The sequence below is a fragment of the Bos taurus genome, chromosome 21 (assembly GCF_002263795.3).
Source record: "Bos taurus isolate L1 Dominette 01449 registration number 42190680 breed Hereford chromosome 21, ARS-UCD2.0, whole genome shotgun sequence".
NCBI lineage: Eukaryota > Metazoa > Chordata > Mammalia > Artiodactyla > Bovidae > Bos > Bos taurus.
In genome coordinates this window covers 7,815,868-7,840,189 of record NC_037348.1, presented here as the reverse complement: position 1 = coordinate 7,840,189, position 24,322 = coordinate 7,815,868, and the positions used below count along the sequence as shown (strand labels likewise).

General features: G+C 52.5%; 1 protein-coding gene and 1 long non-coding RNA gene across 3 annotated transcripts in view; both read right to left on the bottom strand.

Annotated features, from left to right (window-relative positions):
* IGF1R (insulin like growth factor 1 receptor) overlaps window positions 1-24,322 on the bottom strand; it is a 306,876-nt gene that overhangs the window by 246,979 nt on the left and 35,575 nt on the right. For both annotated transcript variants that reach the window (NM_001244612.1, XM_024981603.2), the window contains 1 exon segment: window positions 6,550-7,095. In NM_001244612.1, coding sequence (NP_001231541.1) covers window positions 6,550-7,095 — 546 coding nt within the window.
* Window positions 498-6,537, bottom strand: LOC132343327 (uncharacterized). Its single transcript, XR_009492088.1, has 2 exons — window positions 4,892-6,537; window positions 498-4,641 (listed from the first exon to the last, which is right to left on the bottom strand). It is a non-coding gene; the product is annotated as an uncharacterized lncRNA (long non-coding RNA).

Here is a 24,322-nt window from a genome sequence, read left to right as displayed (position 1 = left end):
GGCAAGAGTAGTCTTTACCACTAACGTCACCAAAAGACCTCTATATTTCTTAACTCCAGATTCCCGAGTTAGACACAGTGATAAACAGATGACTATTCTGTTTAATATCCTGTGTGTTGCAGACAGAGATTCTGTCTCCCGCCCCTGATGTTCCCAGAACACCCTGGCTGTCTCTCGCTTCCTCTAAGTCAGGGGCGCCTTCCGTCCCAGGACGGTGTCAGAGACTCCTCCTCCTATAGCCCGAGTCCCAGAGTCACACCACGTGCTAGGAGGAGGCCTGTCTCCAAGTCATGGCTCCCAGCTCCACCGCCAGCCAAACCTAAGTCTAACCCACCCCATGCACTCAAGTTGAGCAACGCAGTCCAGGACAGGATTAGCCACGGGCCCACACGTCCCACATCATCCCCACTTTAGCAGGCAATGTCATGCTGGCATCCACACATGGAAAGCGAGATAGAAATATTAACACAACAAAAGAAGGAGGCTTTTTAGGAGAAAAAAAAAAAAAAAAAAACCAGAATGGTCTTATAAGTAGGCTTAACTAATGAAATGGGAAGGGACTCCAGAATATTTTGCAAAGACCTAGGATTGCAAAAAGCACCCTAGGAGACATATTCTGAAAGCTTTTTCATCTCCAAGACGAGATCCCTATTAAAAAAAAAAAAAGAAAAACTCCTGAAGGGAGCGTGGGAGAGTGACTCCTTAACTAGGTGACATCTAGCCAAGAATGACGCCTTTCAACAAGGCATGGGGACTAAGAGCTGGCGTCGGCTAAGAGGGTCCCATGGACACGGGCACAAACTGCCTCTCCATCTCGGGAACAGGGTCACCATCAAGGAGCAGAAATGCCATCTCCACGCATGACTATCAAAGGCAGAGAAAGGAGGCCCGGGGAATGTGACCCCCTTTCTAAATAAAGAAACCCCCACACTGGGCTCAGCTGACCGGAGCAGGGGCCTTCCAGGCGAAGAGAGACAGGTCGCAACTGACACGTGAGCCGGAGCCCCCTAGACGGCCTGCCCCCCGCCCCCCACGGGACATGCGGGACCCCCTCAGCCCTGTGCACACACAGGCCCTGCCCTGGCCCGCCACGGCAACACACAACACAGCATTTCACAGAACGAAAACGAGAAAAAGAAGAAGGATTAGCAGAACCATTAAGATGAAGTAATGGAGACCCAGGGTCCCCCCACCTCACCTCAATCCAGCAGGTGGTTTACAGACACTAACAAGCCACCACTTTCACCCATCGGGCCTGACACAGCAATACAAGCAGAGGAGGAAGGGAGCAAGTCCACCCCTCACTCCAGGAGAGTGTGATAAAAACAGGAGAACCTACTTGGGGGGAAATACAGGACTCTCTGTTACACCACCTGTCTTCGTTTTAAGTCCCGGGCCCCGGTTGGTGAGACGGCAGTGAAACGTGTTCCACTTGTCAACGAAGGGAGCCGGTTTCTGCCTTCTCCTTGAAAGCGCCAACCTGTCTCCCTGGTTTCTCCTTTCTGAAGGCGGTAGGAAACGCACGGAGCTCCGGGCCGCCGTCCCCAGACAACACCCTTTGGACGGCAGGAAGGCAGCACCGCAGCGAAGCCGGCCCAGTGGGGCTCCTGGCAAAGCCCAGGCCCGCTCACTGGCGGCACCGTGATGTCAGGGACCTCACAGAGTTCACCCTGACCACTGAGAAAGTACTTGGAGACTAAGTCCAGCAGTAGTAGGCTTTCAGATTTTTTTTTTTTCTGGTTGGCAGGGGGTGCCATACTTGAAATCTCATACCAGAAATCCAGAAGGTAGGCAAACCCCACACAGGGTCAGGACGTTGCACCAGGCAGGGAGAGAACTTCAGGTGCCCGGGGGAGTCCACCCTGTTCCCTCCCTGCATGCGGCCAGCCTCCGGACGATAAGGAACAGCACCCTCGGGCCAGGCTTCAGCTTTCGGGATGGGTCACACCCTCTCCACCCTTCCCCATCATCCCTGGCCTTGGATTATTCTGACCAAGGCAGGGCACGTCAGGGGTGACACAGGAAACGTCCACATTTTATAATCCTCGCGGCTCCTGGCTCGCCGAGCAGCTACTCCACACCGCTCTCTGCGCGAGGCGGGGAGATGCGTCTTCCTGACAACCCGTCTTTCACAAAGCAGGAGCAAGCTCACCCCTGGGGGAGGGCCAGGATGGCCACGTGTTGGAGGACATGCCCAGAATCTACTCAGCGCCTCAGACAGGTGTCTCCTCCTCAGGAAGAGCCCACCAGAGTCCACCAAGCTCCCCAGACCTCCAGCAGCGGGCAGCCAGCTGCTCAGCGGGGCCACAGACCTGCAGGCACAAGGCCAGGTGCAAGGCCCGCTTCGTGGGCTCCTTGACGGATTCCAGGGAGAGCAGCCTGTGGGTCAGCATGCATGAGGGCAAGGCCACTGGGCTGAGGTGGACAGGCAGGGCGGCCAGGGAGAGGCCATGTCGCTGAGCCAGCAGAGGGGAGACACAGGAAGGCAGACTGGGGAAACACCTCAAATGGAAAGGGCTCGGTGTCCAGCTGGAAAAGGAAGCATCCACATGGTACCGAAGTGTCTGATACAGGAGCTCGGAGAACAGGAACACTGCCCATGCAGAGGGGAATCAGGGAGAACCCTGGGTTGGAAGTGAGGAGCCAGGAAGACCATCAGACGCTGACACCGCATAACTGAGTGTCTGTATGTCTGTAACATCTAAAATCTCACACACATCCTTGACTTGACACCTCTCTCCAGATATCCCCCCACATCTGTAGCTGAAATGCCCATGGGGGTCCAGACATGACTGGGGATAGTCTGAGCTGGAGATGGGGTTTGGAAGCCAGATGCGGGTGGGAGGCTGCTGAAGCAGCAGGTAAGATACTCCGGGGGAAAGGACGGTGGGGAGACGGCCCAAGGACAGCAGTGTCTAGAGGCTGGACCTGGAAGAGGAGCCAGAAAGAAGGCCGCAGCGCGAGCAGGAGGAGGACCAGCGAGGCGGGCAGGCAGGGAAGGCGGAGCCAGCGGTGCACAGCTCAGGGGGCACCACCTGCTCACGGCAGGGAAAAGCCACACTTGAGCTCTTTAAAGGCCACTCACCTCCTAGGAGTGAATGACTCTCGCCGACATAAAAGCACCCCTGGGAATCGGAAAATGGAAGCGGGCAGGGAACCCCCAGCACAGTAGCTTCTTTAATGGGGGGGGTGGCTGTCGACAAAGCCACCTGCCCCTGCAGAGTCAGGGTCTACAGAGGGGGATTAAAGGGGAGCATCAGGGAAAAACGGCCTATGGGCACCCCATAATTGAGTGCTTCTCCATCCTGTCAAAGATCTCACACACATCCTTGACCTGACAGGTCTCTCCAGATGACCCCGACTCCGTCTGGAGCCAGCTCCGGGAAGGATGGGGTGTTTCTGTGCTGCCTCTTTTCAACTGGCCATCTTCACACTCACGGGGACCCCGAGGCAGACGTTCTATCTGGACTCAGTGGCCCCCACTGGCTCCTTGGATGACCCCTCGGCTCTGCCTAGAGAGGTGTGGAGCAGCACTGCAGTGCTCAGCAGAGAGAGGACTTCTGCAGGCCAGAACCCAGAGCCTTCCACAGCACGCTCTGAGGCAGCACCCTCTGGATAAATCAGAGCGCGAGCTCCACCTGTGACTTCAAATCTTCTAGGAGCCCCATTAAAAACTGGAAAGAAACAGGCGAAACTAACTATGGTAACGCTTCACTCCCTCCGTCTAAAACATCATTTTAACATGTGATCAATACACAAAATATTAAGGAAATACCTTTTTCCCCCCATATTATGCTCTGAAATCCAATGTGTATTTCACACTTAAAAAAAAAAATCTCAATTCAGACAGGCCACAGTTCAAGTACTAGACAAGACACATGTGGCTAGTGGCTACCATACTGGACTGTGCAGGTCAGAAGGGAATCTATGCAAAGGGAAAGAGTTCCAATTCAACTAGAGAATCCCTAAAAAACCTGCCAACCCTGGAGTTTTCAGGACAACCTGAAAGGAAGACAATTTCCCTGAATGCTGTCATTAATTTTAAATAAATATTCCATTGTGAAATCACAGAAAAACATGAGCAGGCCTGAGACATTGGCCCAGGAGAAGCTGCAGGGTGCGGCCTCGGGGAAGAGGGCATCCAGCCAACAGGCCTGCCAGCATCAGACGCAGCGGATTGATGCCCGCCCCCCAGGCCTTTCTCAGGAGCCTTTCCCCTTTCTCTCTCTAATCCCCCACAGCCTATGACGATGCCACGGGGCTGCCCCATGTCACAGATGAGGAAACTGAGGGCCAGCCCGAGGGCGAATGTCCAGTCACGCTACTAGACTCGGGCCCGAAACTCATGCCGCGCCCCTGCTCCAGACTTCTCCAACAAGAAGCTGGACAGAATCCACAGTGAGACCTAAGTAAATGCTGACTGAATCACTGAACGAGTGCCCACCGAACGACTTTTAAGCAACACCTCCCTTTAGTACAGACCTTATGAGTTTTCAAAACAGTTTTGTACACATATTTGACCACCACTAAGGAATAATATGGGGCTGCCCAATGGAGCATTCTAAACATGGCTAACAACCGCACAGAAGGGCTGGCTGGTCCAAGGTCACCCCCTTACACCACACCCAAGTCCAAGGTCACCTCCCTAATACCACACCCAAGTCCAAGGTCACCCCCTAACACCACACCCAAGTCCAAGGTCACCCCCTAATACCACACCCAAGTCCAAGGTCACCCCCTAACACCACACCCAAGTCCAAGGTCACCCCCTAATACCACACCCAAGTCCAAGGTCACCCCCTAACACCACACCCAAGTCCAAGGTCACCTCCCTAATACCACACCCAAGCCCAAGGTCACCCCCTTACACCACACCCAAGTCCAAGGTCACCCCCTTACACCACACCCAAGTCCAAGGTCACCCCCTAATACCACACCCAAGTCCAAGGTCACCCCCTAACACCACACCCAAGTCCAAGGTCACCCCCTAACACCACACCCAAGTCCAAGGTCACCCCCTTACACCACATCCAACATCTCTCCATGACACATGACACTTCATCTGAAGATGACTTTTTCCTTTAAAATAAAGTTTTTAAATGTCAAGACTATTTGAAAATATGCTGTGTTGTTTTCTCAGAACCAGCGGGTAAGCTAATGATAGGGTAGTGTTTTCATCAATCACAAATGTGACTTTAGCACAGTATTTTCCCCAACCCGAGCCAACAGGGATGCTCCGAGTGGTCCGGTGGTGTTCTCAGCTCTTTAGGTCCTGGTTGCAGCCCGTGGAGTCCCGCCCTCACTGGACCAGTGTTCACCCGCCCGCTGATGCAGCGACAGGGAGCATGAAAGCATGCCCTGTGTGTCAGAGCCTCCTTGCTCTGCTTCCGCCCTGGGCTGGCAGGAAGCTGAAACAACGCTACCTGTGGGGTCTGGCCTTTGCTCTGTTTATCTTACACACGTCATGGTTAGGCAAGCCTACCAATCTGGGATTTCTTGGCTCTCCGTGGCCAGCTGGAGTACATGGGCTCCTTGAGGCTCTAACCGGGCCAACCACTGAACTATTTATAGGTACCACTCTGCCTTCCAGCCAGCGATGGGAACCCTCCTGGACAACAGAGCTAAACACTGCCGAAAGCAAGAAGACAAAGGCCCAGAGTCACGCTGCAACACCCAAGAACCCAGCGCTCGAGGCGCGCATCACAATCAGGGATACTCAGAGGACATCACGCACAGCAGACAGACAAACAAGGAGCTTCCGAACACCACCGCCTGACCCCCAGGAGCAGTAAACACACTTCAGAGGTCTTTCACTAACTGGCTTCACAAGATTTGCACAGTTCTTCAAGAAAGAGGTAGACAAGAAAGGAAGCAGAAGCCTGGGGTATACAAATGAGCTTGCTGCACAGCCAGCTACCCGCCAGGTCAGCCTGAACCTGAGGCTCCTAGACACGGTCCAGGGCTCCTCTGCCAGCACCGCCCTGGCTCCGCTCCATCATAAACCAGGATGTGCAAGCACTGGAACTTCATCATTAAGGACCAAGGACGGGCTGCAGCTCAGCACTCTCACAGGATGCGAGTCCGTCTTTACCTCTCCTCTACTCTGTAATAATCCAGGTGTACTCATGCTAAGGAAGCCCTGCATTACCAAAAAACCTCCTTTCACACAAAGGATAAAAGAGCTGACGATACATACACAGCCCCTGACTGGCGGGAGTTAGGCACTTCCTAGCACACCGGGTCACCCTGCCCATCAGAAATTCAAAGCAGCAGTTCCACAAGCCTCCCACCCAGGAGTACAGCGGATGGTTTCTAGCATGTCACTGGAAGGGTTTTCACAGCAGCTGGGACAGGCTGCACCCACCAGTTCCCCGATGCGAAAAGAAGCGCCCTAAGATGCCACAATCTCATGGCAAGAAGCCCCCTGAGATGCCACACTCTCATGGCAATAGAGCCACACCCACCTGGGAGAAACAGGCACCCAAAGAGGAGGACAGACGCGGCGGGGGGTGGGGGAGGGGGGGGACCGAGGCCACAGCCCCGTCTTACTTTTCTGGCAGCGGTTTGTCGTCCAGCAGCGGTAGCTGTACTCGTTGTTGATGGTCGTCTTCTCACACAGCGGCTTCTCCTCCATCGTCCCTGGGCACAGGTCCCCACACTCCTTGGGGGGCTTGTTCCCCACGATGTAGTTGTTGGATGCCGCGTCCAGGATCAGGGACCAGTCCACCGTGGACAGGTAGCACAGGTCGGCGTTCTTCTCGATCCGGATGGCCCCACGGGTGATATTCCGCAGGTTGTAGAGCCCGATGTCCTTGAGGTTGGTCATCTCGAAGATGACCAGGGCGTAGTTGTAGAAGAGCTTCCAGCCGCGGATGACCGTGAGGTTGGGGAAGAGGTCGCCCAGGCTCTCGAGGCCGGCCACGCGGAACAGCAGCAGGTACTCGGTGATGACGGTGAGCTTGGGGAAGCGGTAGCTGCGGTAGTCCTCGGCCTTGGAAATGAGCAGGATGTGGAGGTAGCCCTCGATCACCGTGCAGTTCTCCAGGCGCTTCAGCTGCTGGTAGTCGTTGCGGATGTCGATGCCCGGCCCACAGACTGCAGGGACACAAGAGGGGAGGGCAGCACAGGCTTCAGTTACAAGGAAAGCACATTTCACAAACTAATTCCCCGCCCGCCACACGGCCAGTCTCCAGGAACCCTATATTATCGTTAAAGAGGTGAGGCTCCCTTCTCACCACCGACTGCCGGAGGAGCAGGGCGCAGGTGGACTGTCTGGGGAGCTCACTGGCCAGTTCTCCTTCGGGATGTGCCTGGTGTGGGTCAGAGCACTCAGCACACTCACCACTGCGGAAGATGCCACCCCACCTCACCAACGTGCAAACCACAGCCTGGAGCCCAGGGCCACACAGGGACACAGGAGAGGGTCAGGGCTGCACCCCAGGCCTGCCGGCAGGTGCCCAGACACACACGCCCTGCCCCCAGTACAGAGCGCAGTGCCCTGCGCCTGAGCAAACAGCCCCCCAGCCAAGGGACAGCAGCCCACTGCCGCGCCAGCCTCAAGGACACCCTGCGTGTCCACAGAGGACAGGCGCCATGGCCTGCGAGGGAGGGACCCGGGAAGCACACGCCCACATCTCCTGCTTCCATCTGACGTCGGCAGGTCGCCACGGGCTCTTCCCCAGCACTGAATATAGACAGAAAGGCTAACTCAGCAATGAGATAAGAACCTGCGATTTATATGAATACAAGAAGTATTCGATTCCAACTTTAATAAAGAGCTTTCTTAATTGAGAAAGGACGCTTCCTGTAGAAAGCTTAGGTGATAGCAAGAAGACAATTAATCAATAATCTCAACATCCAAAGATATCACTAACTACGCCAATTATCTTTTCTCTATAATTTAAGGTAAAGGAAACCAGACAATAATAGAATGTTTTCAAATATACTTCCTTCATTTCATATGAACATGTTACCAAGTCAACACCCTTCTACATCACCGTTTTATGAAGGAGACGGTAATGGTAAGATGTAAACGTGCACCATGAGTTCGTTTCTTTCTAAACCGATACCCTACTGGCGAATATTCAGGTTACCTCCATGCTTCCACATCATAAACAACAGTCCAGTGCACATTCTCTGCAGATATTCAAAACTATTTTTTGAGGATAAATCCCTAGAAGTAGACTAATGTCAACATTGGAAACTGTTTTTAACTTTTAAAATTCTAGACAAGCAGAAAAACCCTCGGTTACTATTCTCTCTCAAAAGTGTTAATAATCCCCAACCCTCCCATTACAGTTCTCACAGCGGCGTTTCCTGATTGATGTAATTTGTTAACTTGTGAAGCTCCCAACACACACAGCACTGCAGGAGACACAGACGCCCTGCAGGAGGCTGCTGGGGGAGGAAGGAGCTGAGACCTGTGAGGAACAGCCGCCAGGCAAAGCAGGAGGGGTCGGTGTGTACACACTGCTGGCCCGAGCCATATGCGGGCGCAACCAGAGGCCGGGAGGACAGGGGTGGTCCTGAAGCTTCTGCAGAGGAATGGTCCTCCCTGTGGCAGCGCCAAGGGGCCCTCTCACACACAGCGGCTCCTGAGGGATGGTCCTCCCTATGGCAGCGCCAAGGGGCACTCTCACACACACCAGCCCTGAGGGATGGTCCTCCCTGTGGCAGCGCCAAGGAGCACTCTCACACACACAGTGGCTCCTGAGGGATGGTCCTCCCTGTGGCAGCGCCAAGGAGCACTCTCACACACACAGTGTCTCCTGAGGGATGGTCCTCCTTGTGGCAGTGCCACGGGGCACTCTCACACACAGCGGCTCCTGAGGGATGCTCCTCCCTGTGGTAGCGCCAAGGGGCACTCTCACACACAGCAGCTCCTGAGGGATGGTCCTCCCTGTGGCAGCGCCAAGGGGCATCTCACACACACAGTGTCTCCTGAGGGATGGTCCTCCCTGTGGCAGAGCCAAGGGGCACTCTCACACACAGCGGCTCCTGAGGGACGGGCCTGGTTTAAAGCTAGGTGTAACACGCCAGAGGCCAGAGGAAAGGAAGAGCCAGATACAGTCATGGGGCCGCCAATTGGATGGCCGGGGGTGAGAGGAGGCAGAGGGAGGGAGTCTGGCCGAGCACAGGTCCCATGGGTTCACGTCTGTGACCTCAGGAAGGAGGCCTGTGTGAATACTCCTGGGTGAGAGAGAAGCCGCACCAAGGCGGCTTCTCGGAGAAAGACTCAGAGTGAAGGAGAGGCGGAAAGGCAGGACAGAAGGCAGCCCAGCGGGGCCACAGCCACAGCTGGGCAACCCGACAGAGCGAGGAGGGGGAAGCAGGGGACCCCGGGTGAACGGCAGGCAAGCCGCGAGGACCTGGACCCAGAAACTTCTTCATCTGGCCCAACTTCCCCCTTGCACTGGTGAGAAAAAGCGGCCTCTCGGACAGAGGAGAACAGGAGAAAGCAGACATCGGAGAACATCCGCAGCGGATGGAGGCTGCGCTGGGTGCTCTGGACGCGCCCTTGCGTGCCGCAACCGTGCGGGTCTCAACAGCAACTCACGGCACGCGATGCCGCCGCCTCCTGAAGGAGGGAGCCCAGTGCGAGGGCGCACGTGTGCAACACACCAGCCCCCTCCCTCAAACCGGACACAAGGCTTTTAGAGCGTCTCTGCCCTTAGCATCCTCACCAACAGGTCATCTCCAACCCAGCCAGCGGGGCTTCCTCCCTGGTCACAGCACCAAAGGGCTCAGCAAAGCCCCTGAGGACACCATCAAAGCCGAGGACAGTCTCAGGCCTCATCTCACTTGGCCCCGGCAGAGTCCTCTGGCCTTGCCGCTTTCTCTAGGACCCTCTGGTCCTGCTCGCCCACCGTCCGCCCTTCCTCTTCGCCAGACCTCCAAGTGCTGGCCTCCCCCTCGCCTCCCCCGCCATCACACAGGGCAACAGGCTTCCTGTGTCCTGGGCCCAGAGCCCTGAGCTCAGCAGGAGAACACCCACCTGCCCACTCCCTGGCTCCACTTAGGGGTCTAATAACTCATGTCCTCCCCACCCAAGCCTGCCTCCCAAGCTTCCCTATTTGGTCGCTGCCAGTCCCATGCCTGAACTGCTCGTATCAAACACCAGAGTCATTCCCGACTCTGTCCCCTACCCCACGCCACTCGGTACCCAGTGCAGCAACGACTCCTCTTGGGCCTCAGGCTTATTGAAATGTCAGAGAAAGACTAACACTATGCTCCTACTTACATAAGGAATCAAAAAAAAAAAGCCAAACTCATAGAAAGAGAGTAGAATGGCGGTAGCCAGGGGCTGGGAGAGATGTTGGTCCCGCGGAACAAACTCCCCAGTAGGGCTGGGGGAGTGAACGCACAGCCTGGTGACCACACTGAACAGTCCTGTATCATATACACTTGCATAGACACATGCAGAAGTCCCATTTTGGGAGGGGATGGAAGTGTTAATGGGTCTGACATCAACGATCATTCTGCCATGTATACATAGATCTAATGACCACACTGCACAACTTAAACTCATGTTTATGCCCTGTCTTAATGTCAGTACCATCTCAGACCTCCTGGCTGCAGCTCCCAAGCCTGTGGGAAGCTGAGAGGCTCAGGTGGTCTTCCTGCCACAAGGCCCCCTCTCTGCAGCACACAGCTCCTCACCTCCGCCACCCACTCCTCCCCATCCTGGAGGGTGTCCACCCTCCCCAGGACCAAGGCCTGGTCCTTCTTCCCACACTGACTGCTGCCACCACAACAGCAGCTCAGGGAGGACAGGAAGGGATTTTCCATGGAGCCCACAGTTCTATCTGCAGAGCCTGAAACTGAGCCTGTGTGCGGTCCACACGCACTTGACACACGCGTGCACTGAGGGTGCCTTTCCCCACGCCCATCTGTCTCCGCCCACTGCCCTCAGTCTCACCGGAGCCACCGCATCCCTGGCCTGGACGACAGCTTGCCCAGGATCCCACCCCGACCCCGGGCCGTCCCGGCCTCCTCTTCGAGTATGTTCCCGCTCAGCGAGTCGCAGCCCCCAAGCTCCTTCCTTCACCCCGTGCTGTTCAGAGCCCACGCCCCCACCCCAGCCCACAGCTGCCTGGTTCCCACCCTGAGCCACTCCACTCAAACGCCCCCTCCTCGGAGCTGTTGCCCACACACCAAAGCTCCACCAGCCTGCCCCTGCCTCCCTGTCCCTCATTTCTCTGTGTCACCCATTTCAGAGCACTCTGCAAGCCTGCAAAGTGTCAGTACCTGAAAGGATACGTTTAGCTATTTCCCCCCGAAGGCAGAGGCTCTGCCCTGCATGCTTCCTGCTCTGTCTCCCAGGCCTGGCGTCAGGCCCACAGCAGCATCACTGAAGACGGGCTGCCCAGCAGGAGCCAGGGGAGCTTCAGGGCTGCTTCCCACCCGAGTTAAGTCAGTTGAGGGGAAACGGAGACAGCAAGGTCTCCATCAGGTTCTGCCCCTGGAGCACTCTCCAACCCAGTCATACCACCCAGCTTTGAGCCATGACTCAACGTGAAAGTCTTTTCTTGTTTTGTACTATTTATTTCTTCCTGAGGCTTCAGTTCAGTTCAGTCGCTCAGTCGTGTCCAACTCTTTGCGACCCCATGGACTGCAGCACGCCAGGCCTCCCTGTCCTTCGCCAACTCTCAGAGCTTGCTTAAACTCATGTCCATTGAGTCGATGATGTCATCCAACCATCTCATCCTCTGTCGTCTCCTTCTCCTCCTGCCCTCAATCTTTCCCAGCATCAGGGTCTTTTCCAATGAGTCAGCTCTTTGTTCCAGTGGCCAAAGTATTGGAGTTTCAGCTTCAGCATCAGTCCTTCCAAAGAACACCCAGGACTGATCTCCTTTAGAATGGACTGGTTGGATCTCCTTGCAGTCCAAGGGATAATCAAGAGTCTTCTCCAACACTACAGTTCAAAAGCATCAATTCTTCTGTGCTCAGCTTTCTTTATGGTCCAACACTCACGTCCATACATGACCACAGGAAAAACCACAGCCCTGACTAAACAGACCTTTGTTGGTAAAGTAATATCTTTGCTTTTTAATATGCTGTCTAGGTTGGTCATAACTTTTCTTCCAAGGAGCAAGTGTCTTTAATTTTAATTTCATGGCTGCAGTCACCATCTGCAGTGATTTTGGAGCCCAAGAAAAGTCTGTCACTGTTTCCACTGTTTCCCCATCTATTTGCCATGAAGTGATGGGACCGGATGTCATGATCTTAGTTTTCTGGATGTTGAGTTTTGAGCCAACTTTTTCACTCTCCTCTTTCACCTTCATCAAGAGGCTCTTTAGTTCTTCACCTTTTGCCATAAGGGTGGTGTCATCTGTGTATCTGAGGTTACTGATATTTCTCCTGGCAATCTTGATTCCAGCTTGTGCTTCTTCCAGCCCAGCATTTTGCATGATATACTCTGCATATAAGTTAAATAAGCAGAATGACAATATACAGCCTTGACATACTCCTTTCCCAATTTGGAACCAGTCTCTTATTCCATGCCCAGTTCTAACTGTTGCTTCTTGACCTGCATACAGATTTCTCAGGAGGCAGATAAGGTGGTCTGGTATTCCCATCTCTTGAAGAATTTTCCTCAGTTTGTTGTGATCCACACAGTCAAAGGCTTTGGTGTAGTCAATAAAGCAGATGTTTTTCTGTAACTGTCTTACTTTTTTGATGATCCAACGGATGTTGGTAATTTGATCTCTGGTTCCTCTGCCTTTTCTAAATCCAGCTTGAAAATCTGGAAGTTCATGGTTCATGTACTGTTGAAGGCTGGCTTGGAGTAATTTTGAGCATTACTTTGCTAGTGTGTGAGATGAGTGCAATTGTGCAGTAGTTTAAACATTCTTTGGCATTGCCTTTCTTTGGGATTGGAACGAAAATTGACTTTTTCCAGTCCTGTGGCCACTGTTGAGTTTTCCAAATTTGCTGGCATATTGAGTGCAGCACTTTCACAGCATCATCTTTTAGGATTTTAAATACCTCAACCGGAATTCCATTACCTCCACTAGCTTTGTTCATAGTGATGCTTCCCTAAGGCCTACTTGACTTCACATTCCAGGATGTCTGGCTCTAGGGGAGTGATCACACCATCCTGGTTATCTGGGTCGTGAAGATCTTTTCTGTACAGTTCTTCTGTGTATTCTTGCCACCTCTTCTTAATATCTTCTGCTTCTGTTAGATGCATACCATTTCTGTCCTTTATCGAGCCCATCTTTGCATGCAATGTTCCCTTGGTATCTCTAATTTTCTTGAAGAGATCTCTAGTCTTTCCCATTCTGTTGTTTTCCTCTATTTCTTTGCATTGATCACTGAGGAAGGCTTTCTTATCTCTCCTTGCTATTCTTTGGAACTCTGCTTTGAGATGGGTATATCTTTCCTTTTCTACTTTGCCCTTTGCTTCTCTTCTTTTCTCAGCTATTTGTAAGGCCTTCTGGGACAACTATTCTGCCTTTTTGTATTTCTTTTTCTTGGGGATTGCTTGATCACTGCCTCGTGTATAATGTCACGAACCTGTGTCCATAGTTCCTCAGGCACTCTGTGTATCAGATCTAATCCCTTGAATCTATTTGTCACTTCCACTGTATAATCATAAGAGATTTTATTTAGGTCTTACCTTAATGGTCCAGAGGTTTTCCCTACTTTCTTCAATTTAAGTCTGAATTTGGCAATACAAGTTTATGATCTGAGCCAGTCACCCCCCAGTCTTGTTTTTGCTGACTGTATAGAGCTTCTCCATCTTTGGCTGCAAAGAATATAATCAATCTGATTTCAGTATTGACCCTGTGGTGATGTTCCAGATCAGTCCTAAGGCTTAGCGCTTAAGAACTGATGCTTATGAACTGTGGTGTTGGAGAAGACTCTTAAGAGTCCCTTGGAGAGCAACGAGCTCAAACCAGTCAATCCTAAAGGAAATCAACCCTAAATATTCATTGGAAGGACTGATGCTGAAGCTGAAGTTCCAATACTTTGGCCACCTGATGCAAAGAGCCAACTCAATGGAAAAGACCCTGATGCTGGAAAAGATTGAAGGCAGGAGGACAAAGATGCAGCAAAGGATGAGATGGTTAGACAGCACCACCAACGCAATGGACATAAATCTGAGCAAACTCCAGGAGTTTGTTAGTGAAGGACAGGGGAGCCTGGCATGCTGCAACCCATGGGGTCACAAAGAGTTGGACCTGACTTTAGCAACTTAACAACAACAATGCCCAATCTAAACACTCATATTCTTTCCATGCCATTATAAATTAGGTATATTAGTTTGCTCCTAAAACACAGGAGTTTTTATACAGGAGTACTTGGATGTAATTTATTACTGCTGTATTCATCCTGGTATTCATATGTTGATGATATTAGCAAGTGTTAACATGAATTTGTTTGTGATCATTTTGAATAGACCAGAAAATTCAGTACCCAGGGAAAGACCATAAAGACACAAAACCCAAGTCTGTTGAAACTTCCTATGGCCCCGAGACAGACACGGGAGGAATCCCATGATGCTGTCCCAGGCCCCTTCCACGGCCAGTATACACCACTCCACGGAAGCCGCACTTCAGGGCCAGGACCAACAGCTTCTTCAGATCAAAGCACTGCCTCGCACTGGACACTTTTTTGCCATTTACAGAAGAAAAGGGAAAAGGCAGGAAAAACTACGCACTTCTTCTTGAAGAAGAGACAAGTCCAAGGCAGGACGCAGCCACCAGCTGGTTCGGGTTGCATGAGTGACACTGTGGGTCTTCGGGATGTTCTGTGATAGGAACTGAAGAGGAGAAAACCCAGCTGGATCACAGGTGACCACACCGTGCTCAGAGGGCGCAGGCCACGGACAGGGAAGCGAATACAAGGCGCTTCATCTGTGCCGCGAGATAACACAAGTGCCGAGGGAGGGCACGCACCACGCTGCGAAGGAAGGGAAGGCACAGCCTTGCTGCGACTCACTGGCAACTAGAAAGAGGTCACAAAACACTGCTTTTCCTTCTCAAAGAAATGGAGAGCCAAGGAACTCGCAAACCTTAGGAAAGTCGCTGGCACGCGAGAGCACAGGCTGGCCTGGGAAGAATCATGGAAGCTCGTGGAGTTGAAGGCAAGTAGGAAGTGGAGAGAAAGAACACAGCTGGAAGACGGGGGCAGGGGCCGGGGGGCAGCCCCAAAGCCGGTGGACAGCCGCAGCAGAAGTGAAATAGGTGGGGAACCGACAGGACAGGGAGCCGGGGTGCGGGCAGGTGGGGACTAAAGCGCCGGCGGGGGCCACCCCGCAGGGAAGGGGCCGGAGCACAGGCAGCCGGGCTGGCAAGGGACACGGGCAGGGCTCACTTCCCCTAAGATGCCATTTTAAACAGCCTTTCCAGCGACAGAAATGCTGCTCCCCACAAATTCCTCATCAAAACATCAAAAGGCAGTACTTCTGCTCTAGGGACTTGAGTAAATGGCATAAACAAACTATACATCTTTGGAAAACGAATCCCTAAAAACTGCTCATATAAGAAGGGCTAATGAGAAGCATTTGGCTGAGAAAACCCCCAAAAGCTGTGTATCTAGGTATTAACATTTGGAAAAGTTACACAAGAAATTCAACTCCAATGCTATTGCATGCTCTGCATTAAACACAATCCTGGGTCCTAGAAAAAGAAAATGGGTGACTCAGGTCTGAGCCCTGGAGAGTGCTATGTGTGTGTATATATATATATGGCCTGGCTCCTGACCCCAACAGCTCATACCGCTCCCATCTCTAAGCCTCATCTTCCACACCTGCAAAATGGGCAGCTCATACCTACCCCACTGAGGCTGTCAAAGGATCAGATGAGGACTTCTGTGTTCCCACCATAATAGGAAGCTTGAGGCAATATTACTATATAAGTTAAACACTGATAAAAACATTCATCTATTGTGTTGCGCCAATCTAAACATAACCAATATACCGCAATGGGGAGCAATGAACAAAACCGTGGATTAGCCTTCTAACACCAGCTTCATTAAAGGACAGCCAAGGTAGTTATCTCACTAAAATGTTCTCCACTTTGATTACCTCTTCTTTAAAAACATGGGACAGCCTTGGCTGTACTTGGAAATAAAAGACATCGGGAAGCACAATTAGCATCACTTTCCTGCAGGTCTAGAGGCAAATAAGGAAAAAGAAAAACCTGCTCAAAGAAAGCCAGTTGTCATCTCTGGTTCTGGTGGGAAAATCCTACAAACCAAACCTTCTGTCTCAGCCCGCGGCCCAGGGTAAGGGTTCTCTACTTCCCTTAAAATGAACTCTTCGGAACCAGTCACTGAGTACTACCAAAATTCCCTCCAAACCCTATCACTCTGCAAAAGCCACGCTGAGCCAAGAGATCAGAAGGGGACTCATGTCTGTCACTGAGCTTTGTATAAGGAGATACAATAACCACCTCTCGGGCCAGGGGCAAATAAAACAAGATAAAAGTTTTAACAGTCAATGAGCAGGGCTCGGGGATGGCAAAGAAGGGAGCCAGGCCTCCCACCTCTGGGAGTTCAGGAAGCCTTCGCAGGGGAAGGGATCGCTAAGGAATGATCTGAAAGGTGAGCAGGGTCTTGCCAGGAAAGTGGGGAGGGTAGGGGAGGCACACACCTGGAGGCGGCTGGCAGCAGTTCAGGGGAACCCCAGGGGTACCGCCTGGGAGACAGGGAAGAGAACAAGGGGAACAGCAGACCGGATGCTGGAAAGCAGACTGAGACAAGCGCTCAGTAGGCCAGCGTCATTTTGCAGGCTGAAGGACAGAATTCAAGACCCTGAGCGTGCATCCAAACCCCCTGGAGGGCTTGGGAAAAGAAGATGGTGCAGGGGCCCGAGAACTGGCATTTCCAGTAAGTGCCTGCTAGCCTGGGTACCACCCTGTGAGAACTAGTGCCCCAGAAAATAATCCTTTAAGACCCTCACCTAGCAGTACCCTCCCCCGACTATACTCGCTATGTGATGGACGACGCACCTGTGCACCTGTGGTTCTCAGTGTGATTTTTACCAGAAAATCCCCACAGGAAGCCCACAGACACTATGCAGAAAGCACAGCAAAGATGAAGAAAAAGGGGGCGGAGGTGGAGCATCCCTAGCGCTCCCCGATCTACCCACGGCGGCTGAATATGCAGCCCCTTCTCTGAGTCAGCATCTCAGCACAGCCTCCGGGAAGTGGGGGCATGAGTCTCTTTCTGCCCACTTGTCAGCAGACTGCAACAACCAAAAACTCAGAGGAGGGGAGAAAAGACAATGTTGTGATAACAAACACTATGGATACTCCAGAGTTTGTTAAAATAGAATTTTCTGTGTAAATGTAAACAGATACAATTCATGTTAAGCCTTTTATCTTCGTGTATCATTGAGTACGTATTTGTACTGAATATGTACATTTATATTCTTACACAGACTACAGACCCAGGATATTCCACACAGACTACAGACCCAGGCACCTGATGCATTCAATGACTGAAGGCCATCTTCAGAATGTAAGGGATTGCATTACACACGTGACTCTGGGGACAGAAATTAAAAATTAAGTGAGATTTTCAACGTGCAATGAACAAATGCATTGCCCCCTCCTAAGAGCCATGTCTACCATGCATAAAAGCAAACCTAAAAATGCATGCACACATGAGATGTAGCCCTGGAGGCTCTGAATGTGAAAACAGAGTGCTGCGATGTGGCACAGAAATGACAAAGACCAGTAAGGTGTTTACATCCTGCCTGCCAACAGAGCAGTGCAAGCTTCACCGGGAGTTAATTCAGAGACCAGAGACCAGTGCGAACACAAGCCCCAGTAACCCCATCACATAAAGCATCTGGAGCCAGACAGGCTGCTGAAGAAGGAAGCCGGGTTTGCTTCCACGGAGGTGCACCAACGATTTTCCTGGGTCTTCATTAAGAACAGCTTTGCCTGCTCTGACGGTTACTCCAAATTCCTTTCTGATCTTAAAATATCGAAAGCCCGATATTCTTTCTAAGTCTCTATATTTTAAAAGTGCCTTCATGAGCACCTCCCATCCTTTCTAGTTATTTCCAGTTCCGACAGCTGGCTGCCTTTTTGACAAAGCACCATACAGGGACCAGCCTTTCTTGCTTACAGCTACCCACTCAGGCCCCCACAGGCCCCGTGGGGCCTCCCCACTACCCAGGCGGGTGGGACAGCACCCCAGCCTCTGAACCCTGAATCTGTGTGGCCAGCGGACGATGCTGGGGGGCCCAGGCCCTGCTTGAGGTGTGGAGCCGGTCCCAGCAGAAGGAAGCAGACGTGCTACAGCCTGACCCGCAAAATAAGCGTTCTGTCTGTCTTCTCTCCCCTCTCCCTTATGATTTCAGGCTTCCTACTCAGGAACGGGCAAGCCTTCTAATGAGAATCAGCCCTGTGGCCCCCATTCCGTCTCATCATCTTTTGTAGAACACGTATCACTGCAGTTAAGAGTTCACATCCTCGTTTCAAGAGTATTGTCCTAGTCTCTACAGTTCTCCAGTTCCCTCAGTGACCTGCACTCTTTCAACCAGCCAGCTATCTAGACAAACTGATGCTCAAGGCAGAAAACCCACACACCTGTTCCCTCTGCACTGTGAGGCAACTTCTCATAAATGTGGTGTTGAAGGTTAGTCCCTTGAGTTGCTGAATCTTCTTATCTTGATCGGGGCCTTTGATGAGAGGGAGGGGCACCGGGTCAGTCCTCAGAGACCAGGTAACTCTTGGTTACCTCACCACACTTCCAAGACAAGGGCTGCGAGGATGTGCGGATGTATCTGGCTACAGGAAACCACCTGGGAACGTCGAAAGTTAGGAAACTGATGGACTAGCGTGAGAGGTCTGCCCTTGAGTCACATCGGATGAAGTCGGCCACAGTCTAGTTTGCAGAAATGCAGCCCTGCAAGTGGGGTCCTTAGCTTCTTCCCACTTTATATAGAGACGTGTGCAGGTGCCCACCTGTCTGACCACTTACACCTCTGGTGTGCTCAGAGCCCATTTCCACGGAGGACTCTTCCTGAGGCCCCTGTGTGTGCCCTGACGTCTTCTGGCTGTCCTGGGCACAGCACCCCCACCCCAGTCATGCCTGGCCTGGCAGCGCATTTCTCAATGCCCCACCTCTCTGAGGCAGGGCTGTGGCTGGACCCGCCTTCCTTCCTGCTGGGTCCTCCTGGGTCCTGGGTGGTGGACGGACTGTGTACCCTGCGTTAGCTGTTCTTATCAGAGCGTCTGGAGGCCGGTCACATCCCTGACTCCTCCACTGAAGCAGGCCTGGAGAGTACCCTCTGCATTCAGGATCTCTCTCTCCACGCCACTGGTGCCTGGACAGCAGCCTCCAGGAAGACACTCCCCGCATCCTGCCAGAAGACACCCCAACCCAGGGCACCCCCAGGCCTTGGCTTCCCAAAGATCAGTGAAACGCCTTTCTCCCAAGCAGTTCAATCCCACTCTGCACCAGATAACAGCCCGACACCCCAGCCGCCAGAGTAACACTCCCTCCCTGTGCTCTCGGAGTATCAGCCAAAGACGAACAGAAGAACAACACCGCTGCAGAGAAGCCTCAGGCCATAAACCATAAACCATCATAAGACACAACGACCTGGAAATTGGGGATTTTTTTTTCCTTCTTAGTCTGAGGACTTTTTAAATTGGTAGACTGGGGGGACACTAGACTTCATTTACAGTGCCTTGTTAAAAATCTCATCATATCCTTGTCAACAAGGTAAAACAAGACAAACTACATTTGAAGAGCTTGGTAAATGCACAATTTACCCTTCAAAGCGTTGACTCGCGAGTGGCCCGAAGAAGGTCTCTAGTGGAAGGCGACAAGGCTCTTTCTGTCTGTTTCCACATTTTCATCAATTACTTGAGCGATGGCACAGATAAAATGTTTATCTAATCAAGGATGACAAGTTTCCAAGAGAGATGGCAAATACATTGGATGACAGAGTCATGAGCTAAAAAGATCAACAGATTGGAATTGCAATAGAGAGGAAATAATGTTATTTGGACACTTGGGTGCAAAAAAAGAAATGCACAAATGTAGGAGGTGTGAAAAAGACTTAGGAGATTTAATTGGATATAATTTCTGTATGTGATGATGGGGCGTTGTGACTGCCAAAAAAAAAGCCAGGCCGTCTTAAGACTATACTCAAGGAGACTTTGTAAAGTAAGGGGCCAGAGGAGGGGTCCCCAAAATGGAGTTTCAGCCTCCGCACTTCAAAAGAGAAGAGAGGAAACAGGAGAGCACCCCAGGGACAGCCAGGAGGAACAGGGCCGTGAAGCGTCTATCCCACGGGGAACAGCTGCAGACAGCAAGCACTCGAGGATCCCAGGAGGAGGCTGGCTGGTTCCGTGCAAGGCACAGCGGGAAGGAAAACACAGAATACAGAACCAACGCAGCACAGGGGCTTTGGGTTCCGGGTAAGAACACACAGTAGGATTTATCTGAAGTCAGAATGGGCTAAAGAGGTGACGAAGGTTTCTGTGGACCGGCACATTTCAGAGACTTTGTAAGCCTGACTTTACCCACCGCTGGTAACTGTGGGGTGACATCTGTCCTGTTCACAGCTGAGAACAATGACCAACAAAGGACCCGCCCAGGATCGGTCTGTCACTAGGGCCCAGAGATGGGGCTAAAATACGGATTCCCTCACACAATTCTGAGCAGAGAACTCCTTTTGAGAGACAGTCCAAGGCTGGCAAGGATGCTACTGCCCAGGGCCTGTCGCCCAAAGAGGGGTCCTCCCACAACTGGTACACCTGGAGAGCCACCTGCCCAGGCTCGGAGGTAGAGACCTTAGCTTCTTCCCACTTTATATAGAGACGTGTGCAGGTGCCCACCTGTCTGACCACTTACACCTCTGGTGTGCTCAGAGCCCATTTCCACGGAGGACTCTTCCTGAGGCCCGTGTGTGCCCTGACGTGTTCTGGCTGTCCTGGGCACAGCACTCCCACCCCAGTCATGCCTGGCCTGGCAGCGCATTTCTCAATGCCCCACCTGTCTGAGGCAGGGCTGTGGCTGGACCCACTTTCCTTCCCACCAGGTCCTCCTGGGTCCTGGGTGGTGGACGGATTGTGTACCCTGCGTTAGCTGTTCTTATCAGAGCGTCTGGAGGCCGGTCGCGTCCCTGACTCCTCCACTGAGGCAGGCCTGGCGGGTACCCTCTGCATTCAGGATCCTTTAAAAGCCCCTCCTGTAAGAGCCTCACAGATACCTCAACCCACATGGAAAGGCATGAAATCCTGCGGAGGGAGGAAACTGCTACTGTTTCCAACCTCATACTCCAAGGAAAAGCATACGCTGTCGCCACAAGTTAAATCCACTGCAGAACATCAAATTCTTGTTTTTGTTCACAAGCCACGGAGAAAAAATAAAGACAGAAAACACTCTGTCCAACACTAGGCCAAGTTCTCCCTGGAGGAGAGAAGTGGGGCTCACAGATTTGGAACGCAGGATCTCAACTGCATCAGACAACCGCTGCTCTTCACCCCGAGTTCCCATGGAAGCACATGCCCACCTTTATCTCAATTCTCAAACAGCTTTCCTTCCACCTATCAGTTGCTCTTTATAAACAAGTCAAGCTTTCCTCTCCAAGTCACAGAGAAGCCGGCCCTCTGGAACTTGGTACACACACTCTTTATTTGGTGCTGAAACTCAGATCACAGCAAGATGCCCTAACGTTGAGAGAGTTACCACCCAACGAAAAAAATCTAAATGTTCTTTCACAGTAGTTGAGAAGCTCATTCTATTTTTCTTTACAAGTTCAGGTTGAGAACAATAGAATCCTCAAGTACCCAGACAACTCTAAGAAACTGAGCAACACTTGCCTTTTAAAGCAAACCACTTAGTTTAAAAGAAATGATAAAATGAACTTACATACAAAACAGAAAGAGACCCACGGTCCTAAAGAACAAACTTATGGTTGCAGGGAGGAGCGGGGAGGAGAATGGGGGAAAGGGGTTGGTTAGGGAGCTTGGTAGGACATGTACACACTGCTATGTTTAAAATGGGTAACCAACAAGGACCTACTGTATAACGTAGTATACGGAACTCTGCTCAACGTTCTGAGGCAGCCTGGATGGGAGGGGAGTTTGGGGGAGAATGGATACCTGTGTATGTACGGCTGAGTGGCTGAGTCCCTTTGCTGTCCACCTGAAACTATTACAACACTCTTGATGAGCTATACCCCAATACAAAATAAAAAGTTTAAAAAAAAATCTGTCTTCAAATGTTCCTGATTTTATTTTAAAGATCTATATCATGCTTATAAGCCTCATGTTATACTTTTCAGGTTGCTCTAGTGGTAATGAACCTGGCTGCCTAATGCAGGAGACATAAGAAACCCAGGTTCAATCCCTGGGTCGGGAAGACTCCCTGGAGAAGGGAAAGGTAACCCACTCCAGTATTCTTGCCTGGAGAATTCCATGGACAGAGGAGCCTGGCGAGCATGGGATCACAGAGACTCAGACATGATTGAAGTGACTTAGCACACATACTTACTAACACTTTTCTTTCCAAAGATACACAGTGTTTTTAGCCTCACTTCTAACTGATCAGTAATGAAGCACATATCTGACCATTTAAAAAACTAAAGCAAACCACTTAGTGAGGCGTAAGGGGCCAAATGCAGCCACAGCATTTGCATTCCTCTTACCTATGCCTTCCAGGTGGGAGGGCTCAGGGACACTGGGGCCAGAGGAGCACCTCCCAGGTGGGCGGGCTCAGGGGTGCTGGGGGAGCACCTTCCAGGTGGGCAGACTCAAGAGGGCTGGGGAGCACCTCCGGGGTGGGCAGGCTCTGGGGGAGCACCTTCTGGGTGGGCGGACTCAAGGGGGCTGGAGGAGCACCTCCCAGATGGGTGGGCTCAGGGGCGCTGGGGGAGCACCTCCCAGGTGGGCGGGCTCAGGGGCACTAGGGGTCGGGGAGGAAGAAGCACTGCAGGCTGAAGTCCCAAAACACCAGGCTGCCACCCCACCATCACTCCAAGAAGGCGGCAGATATTCACAAAGCCACACAGCAGTTCATCTGGGGGCCTTGAGCCTATTCAAGGCGCCTTCTAATTGGTGGAGGGTGACAGGCAAGCCCACCTGCTGGGCTGTCCTCCTGGAGGATTAAAGAGCCTGGAATGGAACAGGTGGACGCCCCTCACCCGACCCTCCGATTCAGTCTCCTTGCACCCTTATATCCAGTCCACACTGTGTAAATTTGCTTAAAAGTCAGCAGCATGGTACAGGCAAGAATCATTATGCTTTAAAAAAAAAGAAAAAGAAAACCTGGAAACATAAAAGTATGCCAATTTCGTGCAATGGGGTTCCTTCAAGAGCTCCCTGGTACTGGATAACGGACACACTTCCAAATGTACCCAGAAAGGAGATGAGGGCGCTGCCGGGCAGTTCCCCTTAGGCGCTCTGGGAGAGCCCAGACTTTCCCCAACGTCTCCTCTTCAGGACAAGGCCCAGTGTGCCTCTCAGAATGCCACCTTGGACAGGAGGGAAATGAGGGACGCTCCTCTATCATGGACACACGGAGCCCTGGCAGGGAGGCCTCTGCAGCCGTGTTCCCCGCGTCCTGCGTCTGAAGACAGAGATTCCTGGACCGCAGCCGCGTTCACGGGCTGCGCAGAACCAAGCTCCGAGCACGCGATGAAAATGAAGCTGCTCCCCAAGGGAGGAAAGAGTCTAAACCAAAGCCTCAAGTCTCAATCATCGGCAAATCCCGTCCCCTAGGCGTGGGGCGGCCCACCCGGGCGGGGTCAGCACGGACTGCCTGCTCCAGCCCGCCCGGGCGCCCTGCCTCGGGGACTAACGGGGCTCCCAGGCACGGCGCTGCGGTGGGGGGCGGCGGGGGCGGCGAGTCCGGGGGGCGGGGCAGGAAGAAGAGGGGGTCCTCATGACCCGGAAGCAGGGCTGGAGGGGGGCGAGCGGGCCGGTGCCCCCGCCCCGGGGGGAGGGACACCATCCCGCCTTCCCGGTCCGGGGCAGTGCCTCGGGAGAAGAGGCACAAGCCAAAGGCTGGACACCGGGGCCCAAGGGCCCCCCGCTGCTCACACGCCGCAGCCTCCAGGCCTTCCTCACCCCGGACACTCAGGGCAGGACGTCCGTCCTTCTCCAAGTCAGAGCCCCCACATCAGCGGGCAGCAGCTGCCTCCAAGGTATCAGATGGAAAGCAACAAACTCGGGGGAACACATACTGAGTGCTCCCCACTTCCAAATGCGGGGCCTGTGGGAAAGATTTCAGAGAAATGCTCTGACTGCTGGAAGAGAAATCTCTATCTTGTTTGTATTTCTAGCAGAGCTTGGTAACTCAAATGCTCCTGGAGACTCATTTGTGGTCCTCCATCTACAGTAGGACC